Source organism: Oncorhynchus keta, chromosome 19 (assembly GCF_023373465.1).
Source record: "Oncorhynchus keta strain PuntledgeMale-10-30-2019 chromosome 19, Oket_V2, whole genome shotgun sequence".
NCBI classification, from domain to species: Eukaryota; Metazoa; Chordata; class Actinopteri; order Salmoniformes; family Salmonidae; genus Oncorhynchus; species Oncorhynchus keta.
This window is the reverse complement of record NC_068439.1, coordinates 48,214,439-48,225,981: the sequence shown is the minus strand read 5'-3', so window position 1 is coordinate 48,225,981 and position 11,543 is coordinate 48,214,439. Positions and strand designations below refer to the sequence as shown.

The 11,543-nt window shown below is 43.3% G+C and overlaps 1 protein-coding gene across 3 annotated transcripts in view; it reads left to right on the top strand.

Moving 5' to 3' along the window:
• Positions 1-5: 5 nt before the first annotated feature.
• mmut (methylmalonyl CoA mutase) overlaps positions 6-11,543 on the top strand; it is a 40,260-nt gene continuing 28,722 nt past the window's right edge. For 2 of the 3 annotated variants that reach the window (XR_004828620.2, XM_035793672.2), the window contains exons 1-7: positions 6-159; positions 7,115-7,539; positions 7,825-8,192; positions 8,434-8,591; positions 10,615-10,786; positions 10,897-11,145; positions 11,299-11,410. Coding sequence is in view for 2 of the 3 variants with exons in the window: in XM_035793672.2 (XP_035649565.1) it covers positions 7,122-7,539; positions 7,825-8,192; positions 8,434-8,591; positions 10,615-10,786; positions 10,897-11,145; positions 11,299-11,410 (1,477 nt within the window). In the remaining variant the exon portion in view is untranslated. Of the gene's footprint in view, positions 173-7,114; positions 7,540-7,824; positions 8,193-8,433; positions 8,592-10,614; positions 10,787-10,896; positions 11,146-11,298; positions 11,411-11,543 lie in introns of all 3 variants that reach the window. The other variant, XM_052470698.1, reaches the window with a different exon arrangement.

The following is an 11,543-nucleotide window of genomic DNA, read 5'->3' as shown; positions in this document are numbered from 1 at the left end:
TACTTCTCATCACTAAACAAATATCTGCTTCCTTTTTACGTCCTGTGGAATAGGTCGGAGTTTAACCAGCGGTGCTAGCTTGTGATTGGTCGATTACTAATGTTATGAAATATTATTGGCTGGTCAAACATACGCCTTTACAGCAACGCCACTGAGAAGGTAAGAAAACAAGGTCAGAATGTATACTTAAACAAATATTTGCCATTTCTGAACTGTGAGAAAACTACCCTTCTGTAATAATGTTAGCGACAGACGGTCTTGCAGCCCATTTTACATTTGGGTTTAAAATAAACTACATCAAAGATGTGATGATTTGTTTATATGCCAGGGCATTACTAGCTAGCTTGCTAACGGGTTCGTAACCAACATGCAGCGAACCTTTTACTGTCGCCCTACTAGCCGCTGCAATGACTTGCGTGTTTTGTTTATGCGATATTGACGTGACCGTAGCAGTTGGCCCCTCTATAAACATTTATCGTATGGTACCACTGTTTATCGTACTTCGTGAATATGGCGTTAGCTTAACCTGGCGTTCAAACGGGGTTGCAATTAAATGAATGGCCCTACAGCTAATGGTTACCGACTGGCATTGTTATTTTCAAGACAATTCGGTTAGTTTAGAGTTTCCTATTGGTAGATTCTAACAACGTTTTTCCAAGTGTGAAATGTCACTTTCCGAGTTGTCTTGCACGCGGAATGTGTGGAATTCCCCTGGTCAGATGTTGGCCTGCATTGACAATGCACTGCATTTGTTATCAACTATGTAATCGACTGACAGATTGCTATAACATATGACGTGGTCAGCTGATACGTAAAATACATATGCAGGCGTTGTAAGATCTGACAGGCGTCAGCAACGCCAATGATGTATAGAAATCATTGGCCCTGGAAGAGGAATGTGGCCAATATGTTAGCATCAACATCCGGGTAATTGTCTACTCCAACATCCGGGGAATTGTATACTGTCGTTGTCAAGCTAAGATTGACATGGTCAAGGCCAAATAATATTTGAGAAAAGCTGAAAAAGGAACCCCTTCTGGCTTGAACTTTATTTTGTCCCGGGTTGCGACGTTTCGCACAGCATTAACGGTGTATCATACAGCGTTTACCTATGTATTTATTATTTGACAAGACATTATCAATAAATGGTGTGCATGTTATCAAATTGTGAATTAATGGACCACAAAGACAATCAATCACTTTGAGCAGTAATGATTCTCAAAAGCAGTGACAGCCTCTGTTCCTTGTGTAAGGGGTTCTCAAACTTTTGGGGGCCAGGGACCCCTTTTGTGACAACAAATTAATCCGGGACCCCCAAAATCAGAACACAACACGAGTGAGCTAAAAATGGCATACAAAGATTTTTACTCTGACTTTGGCAGTGCATTGCCGGACGAACCAAGTCTCTGGTATAAGTCTTCCTGGTAAGGAACATTTTTAAAGGAAAAGGAGAGAAAAGTTTTCAAGATAATTTCCTGTAATGTTGTCACGATACCAGCTATAGCACATAATATTTTACATACAGCAGGTTTTTTTATAGGACATAAGAGTTTAGTCTGCTTTGTGTTTTCCTTTTTGCCATGAAAATGAAAAGGTATTGTTGTATCGCAATACTGGTGACAACCCTATTTTCCTGTAATTCGACATATTTTGTTACGTGGTCAGAGAGAAGTTTTGTTGTTGCATCTTTAAAGCTACTATCCTGCAATTCTAAACATTTTTTCCATGAGGAGTTTTAAAGCATAAAGGAAAATTCTCCAGCACCACCCCAACATCAACATATGTGGCACGTTTCTTTGTTTTGTATTCAAAAATATGTTTCCAATGACGTCACCAACCAATTAGTAGACAATATCTACACACAAAATCCCACGATGCACACTGATGACGTCAAAACATTTTGTGGGAATACAAGAAGTATTGAGTTGAAAAATCTATAATTGGTGGAGCATTGCGGATACAAATATCCCTGTGAGCCTACCAAGGCCCAAATTGTAGATTAATAAAATCAAATTGTATGGTATTACACACAACTTATTCCACAGAGACCTTGGCCAAAATGTGTTTAATCTGTTGTTGTCAGTAATATAATTTTTATTTTTGGATCTGGTTGCGGACCCCACTTTGAGAACCGCTGAGTTGTAGAGCACTCTGATGGCACCATTATACACAAACATGGCACTGTTTTGTTAATTTCAGACACTAATTCATAAAAAGGTCTGTTGTGAAACATTCTATAAACTCTATGGTGTTTTAATGTAATTGATAAATCGGGTAGAAAATGCAGTTTCGCCACTGGACAGTTCTCTCCACCTGCTCTAAGCCAAAGCTCGCTCCACCCCCCTCCCCCCAAGCACTTTTTAGAATCAGCCCCATTACTCCTGCAGGTGGCAGAGATGGATTGTGTAATGTCTTTGGCTTGATTTTGTTTGAAAGGGAAGAAATTCAACTTTCTGTTGTGTATGTGTGTATATATACACTGCTCAAAAAAATAAAGGGAACACAAATAACACATCCTAGATCTGAATGAATGAAATATTCTTATTACATTTTTTCTTTACATAGTTGAATGTGCTGACAACAAAATCACACAAATTATCAATGGAAATCAAATGTATCAACCCATGGAGGTCTGGATTTGGAGTCACACTCAAAATTAATGTGGTAAACCACACTACAGGCTGATCCAACTTTGATGTAATGTCCTTAAAACAAGTCAAAATGAGGCTCATTAGTGTGTGTGGCCTCCACGTGCCTGTATGACCTCCCTACAATGCCTGGGCATGCTCCTGATGAGGTGGCGGATGGTCTCCTGAGGGATCTCCTCCCAGACCTGGACTAAAGCATCCGCTAACTCCTGGACAGTCTGTGGTGCAACGTGGCGTTGGTGGATGGAGCGAGGCATGATGTCCCAGATGTGCTCAATTGGATTCAGGTCTGGGGAACGGGCGGGCCAGTCCATAGCATCAATGCTTTCCTCTTGCAGGAACTGCTGACACACTCCAGCCACATGAGGTCTAGCATTGTCTTGCATTAGGAGGAACCCAGGGCCAACCGCACCAGCATATGGTCTCATAAGGGGTCTGAGGATCTCATCTCGGTACCTAATGACAGTCAGGCTACCTCTGGCAAGCACATGGAGGGCTGTGCGGCCCCCCAAAGAAATGCCCCCCCCCCACACCATGACTGACCCACCGCCAAACCGGTCATGCTGGAGGGTGTTGCAGGCAGCAGAACGTTCTCCACGGGGTCACCAGACTGTCACGTCTGTCACATGTGCTCAGTGTGAACCTGCTTTCATCTGTGAAGAGCACAGTGTGCCAGTGGCGAATTTGCCAATCTTGGTGTTCTCTGGCAAATGCCAAACGTCCTGCACGGTGTTGGGCTGTAAGCACAACCCCCACCTGTGGACGTCGGGCCCTCATACCACCCTCACAGAGTCTGTTTCTGACCGTTTGAGCAGACGCATGCACATTTGTGACCTGCTGGAGGTCATTTTGCAGGGCTCTGTCAGTGCTCCTCCTGCTCCTCCTTGCACAAAGGCGGAGGTAGCGGTCCTGCTGCTGGGTTGTTGCCCTCCTACGGCCTCCTCCACGTCTCCTGATGTACTGGCCTGTCTCCTGGTAGCGCCTCCATGCTCTGGACGCTACGTTGACACACAGCAAACCTTATTGCCACAGCTCGCATTGATGTGCCATCCTGGATGAGCTGCGCTACCTGAGCAACTTGTGTGGGTTGTAGACTCCGTCTCATGCTACCACTAGAGTGAAAGCACCACCAGCATTCAAAAGTGACGAAAACATCAGCCAGGAAGCATAGGAACTGAGAAGTGGTCTGGTTATCACCTGCAGAACCACTGCTTTATTGGGGGTGTCTTGCTAATTGCGTATAATTTCCACCTGTTGTCTATTCCATTTGCACAACAGCATGTGAAATGTATTGTCAATCAGTGTTGCTTCCTAAGTGGACAGTTTGATTTCACAGAAGTGTGGTTGACTTGGAGTTACATTGTTGTGCAAGTATATATATATATATCTCTCTTTCTGGTGGTATATTAAATATATACATACTGTATATCATAGGTGTCCTGGAAAGTATATTTTTGTTGGGTGTTGGCTAAATAAGGTCTAGTGTACAGAACACTGTGTACGATACGCAGTGAGTTAACGTAGCAATGTGGTTTTTCACTTAAAATGTACACCAAACCAAAACCATTGATTTCAAAGTTTAACAAACCATACACAAGGACTACTTAAAAAAAAAAAATCTATTTACATTGACAATTTATTTTTTCTGGAAGAACTCTGCAGATGCTATGGTTTGTTAACCGAATTTCTGTATAATCTCCCTCTGTTTTTTTTTTATGTGACCACTTTTCCCCAAAACTCTTAAGTATCTGCTCCGAATTAAGATTTAAAGATGCCTGCAGAAAGAATGGGTGTCAGCTATGATGTGACACTGAACTGTACGACACAGAAATGCATGTCACTCTTTTTTTATGATGATGTATCCTAAATAGGTACACAAAGGTAGAAATATGCTAAATGATTCTACACACTCGCCATTATTGTAATGAGCTCCGCCACCAAACAAGACCAAAGTTTGTTGGTCTGGACAAAACCAAATCTGATCCTATCGTATATGTTTCACAAGTTTGGACATTAAAGAACATCTCAGTAGACTAGAGTGTAGTTCAGTACATTATAGTGTACACCACTCTAGTGTTCTCAACTGTGTACTGTATTGAACTGTACTCCACTCTTCTACTGTACAGGACTATACTATAGTCTACTTTACTGTAATCTATTCTACTGTAAAGTACTGAACCGTACTCTACTTTTCTTTACTGTACTCTATTCTACTGTAAAGTACTGAACCATACTCTACTTTTCTGTACTGTACTGTGCTATACAAACGTTTGAAACAAACATCTAGGATTTGGAGGGAGAGGGAGAACAGTAGCAGATGAGAGACTGCTAACTATGATTTCCTTTGTAGCCAATTCAATTACAGTAATTCTGTTACACATTTTGGGTTATTCTGTTATCAGTTTGGTAACTCATAAACAAACATTTATATCAGTAAAAACACAAACTAATTGGTAGGTCTACGTTTACTTGTTACTTGTGTGAACTTTCATTATCTTCCCTCCTCACGAGGAAGAGAAAGTAGAAAATATCTTGGATATGTGGGTTTTTGGTAACGGAATGATTTTTAAATTTACAGAAGGCAAATCATTTCTCCAAAATGAAATCTAAGTGTTGATGTTAGTTGGCAGGGGTCTTTACATAAACAATATGTTGATGTATTTCTAATACCTTTTAAGACTTTTTCTGGTCGACGTTTTGTAAGACCCCTTTTCCATCTGTTATTTATGCCTAAATTCTTAAGATGGAAAATAATAGAAAATGTATCTATACCTTCATTTCTCAAAACTATAAACTCCTATGAACTTCACTGTTGCTCTGCAATTACCATTATCATAGTCCAATGGACATGCAATGTTGGCTCACACCAGAGTTTAGGAGCGGAGCGTGCCAGGCTGTGTAGTTTTATTTTTTCTTCTGTAGGTAGGCCTAAAACATTTGAGTTAAAATAACCCTATCAAAGTGGAAAGCTCATTGAAATAGGTCATATTCCAAGCCTATTGGGCCTAAATCAATAATGGCCCATTGTATAGAGATAATATAATGAAAATGATTGAACGAGAGATACATTTTTTGGGATTATAAATACTTTGCTACAATGACACATTTAGCTAGATTTACCCACCTTGTTCCCTTCTGTTAGCATGTGTGCATCGTAAGTAGGCCCACATCATCATGCTTTTGGATACCCGTCTTTTCAGATTCCACAATGATTCTTTAGTTGTGGACACTACCGTACATCACCACACTCCCTCTCTTGCTCTTGGTCCTCCTCATCTTTGTAAGTTACCTAGACTTTTTACCCGTGTGTTTTATCAGTTTCTTTATGAAGATATTTAGCATACTAGATGACAGTAGCTAAAGCAAGGGGCTATAGAGCGCACAAGTAGACTACACATGTATGCTGGGCCTGTCATGCCCTGAGCTTGTGAAGTGAGCACTACTGGAGAAAAATGTACATAAGTATTCAGACCCTTTGCTATGAGACTCGAAATCAAACTTGGGTGCATCCTGTTTCCATTGATCATCCTTGAGATGTTTCTACAACTTGATTGGAGTCCAGCGGTGGTAAATTCAATTGATTGGACATGATTTGAAAAGGCACACACCTGTCTATATAAGGTCCCACAGTTGACAGTGCATGTCAGAGCAAAAATCAAACCATGAGGTCGAAGGAGTCAAACCATCTGAAAACCATGAGGTCAATTTAGGAATTTATCTGTTCCACTGGATGTCATAAGGTGAATCAATTTGAGTCGCTCTGGATAAGAGCGTCTGCTAAATGACTTAAATGTAAATGAAGGAATTATCTGTAGATCTCTGAGATATGATTGTGTCGAGGCACAGATCTGGGGAAGGGTACCAAAACATTTCTGCAGCTTTGAAGGTCCCCATAAACATTCTTTCACATTTCACATTTTAATCACTTAATAATTCATAAACAAATGTATACTATTAAAAACGTACCATAACTAGTTGATAGGCCTACCTTTTACTTGTTACTTATGTGAACTCATGAGAGAAATGAGAAAACATTTTAAAGATGTGGGTTTTTTTTGGTAACCGAATTTACAGAAGGCAGATTCTTTTTCTTTTCTTCCTAAACTAAATATTTCTTCATTATTGTGTTTTGATCTATTTCTAATATCTTTTTTTTTTTTTTCTAAAGACTTTTTCTGGTATATGTTTTTTAAGATCCATTTTCTATCTGTTTGACAAGAAATCAAAGCATTCGCTTATTGGTCATTTTGTTAATGGAAAATGGGTTGAAAAATGTAAATATGACTTACTTTCAGAAAAATATAGAGTTAGCTTTCATTTGACACCCAATGTTGGTGCTCATGGGTCCTTTTACCAGGAAATCACCAATACTCAACAAATGAAACCAGAGGGATTTCCTGATGTCTCATTCTTGTCCCACTGTTTTTCATTCCTCTCCTCCTGTGTCTCGTGTGTTACTGATCCAGGCCCGTCATGCTGACCGCACAGAGGACATGTGTCACTCTGGCTGCACGCCGACTTCTAGGAGCTCCCTGCTCCTCACACGGATTCAGCAACACACGCTCACAGACGCACTCCCGACAGTTTCGTACCGCAACGCCCTGTCAGGATGAAGTGGACCTGCACCCGGAGTGGGCCAGCCTGGCCAAAAAACAACTGAAAGGGAAGAACCCAGAAGACCTGATCTGGCGCACGCCGGAGGGCCTCAACATAAAACCCGTCTACACTAAAGCAGACTCTGCAACGAAGCCAGACGAACTGCCGGGGGTCTTCCCTTATACTAGGGGGCCCTACCCCACCATGTACACGTTCAGGCCCTGGACCATCAGGCAGTATGCTGGCTTCAGCACCGTGGAGGAGAGCAACAAGTTCTACCGGGACAACATTAAAGGTACTGCACAATACTCACTGCTGGTGTGACCAACTGGGGTTTTATGATAGAATATTGAAGTGAACCCAGGTTGTTGGAGGCTGAGTGGCACTTGTGATTGTTGTCTGTCTAGAAATGGACTCTGTCAGGTTTAATCAGGCAAGAGTTATTTCTCTACTTTATAGGTTAATAAAACAACATTTAAGTACAAGTTATTTTTGGTTACCTTTCCCATTGTAATAAGTGTAACTTCTATCTCTCTCGCTCTCTCTCTCTCACTTCCCCTCTCGCTCTCTCTTTCTACAGCGGGTCAACAGGGTCTCTCGGTGGCCTTCGACCTCCCGACTCACCGCGGGTATGACTCCGACAACCCCCGTGTCCATGGCGATGTCGGAATGGCGGGGGTCGCCATAGATACCGTGGAGGACACCAAGATGCTGTTCGACGGCATCCCGCTGGAGAAGATGTCGGTTTCTATGACGATGAATGGAGCGGTGATCCCGGTGCTGGCCATGTTCATCGTGACGGGGGAGGAGCAGGGGGTGCCCAAGGAGAAGCTGACGGGAACTATCCAGAATGACATCCTGAAGGAGTTCATGGTGCGCAACACCTATATCTTCCCCCCGGAACCTTCCATGCACGCCATCGCTGATATCTTCGCCTACACGTCCAAGGTAAGAACCTTAAAGCTACAACAGGGTAAAGCGTCCTCTGTATCTCGCTGCCTTGCAAATACAGTAAAAGTGCTATTTTTTAAAAATTATTTCCACGGAAGGAACATCTAACTTAAGATACAGGCACGTACCTCAAATACAGGAGGTCCGTGACCGAACTCACACTGTTTCCCCATCATGATTGATTGACTATTGTTACGATTGATTGTTTGGTTGAATGACTGGTTGTTTCCTCCGGTAGCACATGCCCAAGTTCAACTCCATCTCCATCAGTGGTTACCATCTCCAGGAGGCCGGGGCGGACGCCATCTTGGAGGTGGCCTACACCATCGCCAACGGCCTGGAGTACTGCCGCACTGGGCTGAAAGCTGGCCTCACTATAGATGAGTTCGCCCCCAGGTGTGCGCACACACAGAGTGAGATCATACAGTGTGTGTTGTCCCAGGGACCTCATTCCTGTGTGATGCAGTGCCTCAGAGTTAGTGGCTATGGGTTGTTTCTGGAGCGGTTCTCTTTGTGATTTCCCTGTGTCACTCCCAGTGTCTCAGAGCAGCGAATGTCCTGTCAGACAGATAGAGGTCTCCTCTCCACTAGACAGCTATTCACAGACTGTCCTCTCTGGCTCGCTGTTTCATGTCGTGGTTTTTTGATGCAGAGCCATGTGATTTGCAGCGAGGTCAGAGGAAACACACTCTAAATGTCTCCCTAGGGTGAATGACAGACTGCTGATTGACGTGTGGTTGTTCGAAGGAAGTACTTTAAAGTTGCTGCGAGTTGACTGTCCTTTCATTTAGCCATGAGTTTTGGTCAGCCTGCGTTTAGTCCATTGTTCATTTAGTCGCTCACTTTGACATCTACAATAATGCAGATCCTTTTTGTTAAAAATGTCTCAAGTCACCTTATTGTCAGTCACGTAGGTAATCACAGAGCATGTACACACAGACACACACTGCAGTGTTATTGATTGACAGGTTCCCCCTGAGCGGTAATGATATATGGCATGTGCATAGCATTATGGTCCTGTTAGGACTGTCAAAATCAATAGACCGATAGTGCTTGCATTCAATGAATTACTGTAAGCTATAATTGTCCTCAGCTGAGAGCTCTGCTGTTACAACACTCTGCTCTACACTTTAGCTGTCTATTCATTCCTTTTGGGAGTTTTAACCGTACTTACTGATTTATTACATCTTTGTGTTTTTTCTGTAATCACCCTATGTGGCCAACCTGTGTTCCTCGTCATTTCTCTGGAGCATCAATATGAACATGTGGGTAATAACAGACAGGTAACTGACACAATAAAGGAAACACTTGAGTACATTAGGGATACAAAGTATATTGGAAGCAGGTGCTTCCACACAGGTGTGGTTCCTGTATTAATTAAGTAATTAACATCCCATCATGCTTTGGGTCACGTATAAAAATGCTCGGTTGCCCATTATTTTGGCTACCATGTCTAGAAGAAGAGATCTCCGTGACTTTGAAAGAGGGGTCTCGGAGCATATGGTTTAAAGGCTGTGTGTGTCTCAGTAGCCAGATCTCAACCCAAGTGAACCTTCGTGGGAGATTCTGAAGCAGTGCCTGAGACAGTGTTTTCCAGCAGCACCCTGCATACCACTGCTGGCTTGCTTCTGAAGCTAAGCAGGGTCGGTCCTGGTCAGTTCCTGGATGGGAGACCAGATGCTGCTGGAAGTGGTGTTGGAGGGCCAGTAGGAGGCACTCTTTCCTCTGGTCTAAAAAAAAAATATCCCAATGCCCCAGGGCAGGGATTTGACACTGTCCTGTGTAGGGTGCGGTCTTTCGGATGGGACGTTAAATGGCTGTCCTGACTCTCTGAGGTCATTAAAGATCCCATGGCACTTATTGTAAGAGTAGGGGTGTTAACCCCGGTGTCCTGGCTAAATTCCCAATCTGGTCCTCAAACCATCACAGTCACCTAATAATTTCCAGTTTACAATTGGCTCATTCATCCCCCTCCTCTCCCCTGTAACTATTCCCCAGGTCGTTGCTGCAAATGAGAACGTGTTCTCAGTCAACTTACCTGGTACAATAACGGATAAATACAAATAAATGAATCAACAAAACACCAAATGATAGAATTTCTCGTGGAAGAAAGGTGTCACATCCCTCCAATAGAGTTCCAGACACTTGTAGAATCTATACCAAGGCACATTGAAGCTGTTCTGGTGGCCCAGTGTCCTAATAGGAGACTATGTTGGTGTTTCCAATATTTTGCTAGTTACCTATATCTCATGTCTATAGAATGGTATACTTTGAAAACTTATGGGGAATCTGCTTTCCAACAAAGGACATGCATACTTGGAATACATAGTGTTATGTAAAACCAAATAAAATCTTGTTCCAACGTTTGATACTCGGGTACTTGTATATATCATTCTACACCCCTCCCTCTCTCCTCTAGGCTATCATTCTTCTGGGGTATCGGTATGAACTTCTACATGGAGATTGCCAAGCTGAGGGCAGGCAGGAGGCTGTGGGCCATGCTCATTAAGGAGAAGTTCCAACCCAAGCTGGCCAAGTCTCTGCTCCTCAGGACCCACTGTCAGACCTCAGGCTGGTCCCTCACCGAACAGGTGGGCGGATGAAACCCATAATTAACTTTATTTGATCGAGGCCAAGTCATGTAAATGGGGTGAACCTATGACCTTCATATGTTCTGTATTGTGTATTCTGTTTTCTCCAGGACCCGTATAACAACGTGGTGCGTACTGTGATCGAGGCGATGGCTGCGGTGTTCGGGGGGACCCAGTCTCTACACACCAACTCTTTTGACGAGGCTTTGGGTCTACCAACGGTGAAGAGTGCCCGCATCGCACGCAACACACAGATAATCATCCAAGAGGAGTCTGGGATACCCAAGGTAGCCGACCCCTGGGGCGGGTCACACATGATGGAGGCGCTGACCGACGATGTCTACAACACTGCCCTAAAGGTGAGGGGTTAGAGGTCAGGGGTTAGAGGTCAGGGACCGGTTAAGAGTTGGGGTCACACACTAAACAGTATATTTAATGGTTGTTAGTATTGACTGTGTTCATGTTTAAATGCATTAGATGTTTATCAATTTATTTGATCCCCTCTCCTGTAGTTTATCAATGAGATCGAAGAGATGGGAGGCATGGCCAGAGCTGTGGCTGAAGGCATTCCTAAACTACGCATCGAGGAGTGTGCTGCTCGCAGACAGGCTCGCATCGACTCAGGTACTGCAGCAGAACACACACGTGCAGTGCAGGCACACATGCACCCCTGTCCTTCTCCCACCTCCCCGTCCCACCTTCTGTTCTCTTTTCCCACCCACCCACCCTCTGTCTTTTTATTCCCTCCTCTTTCTTA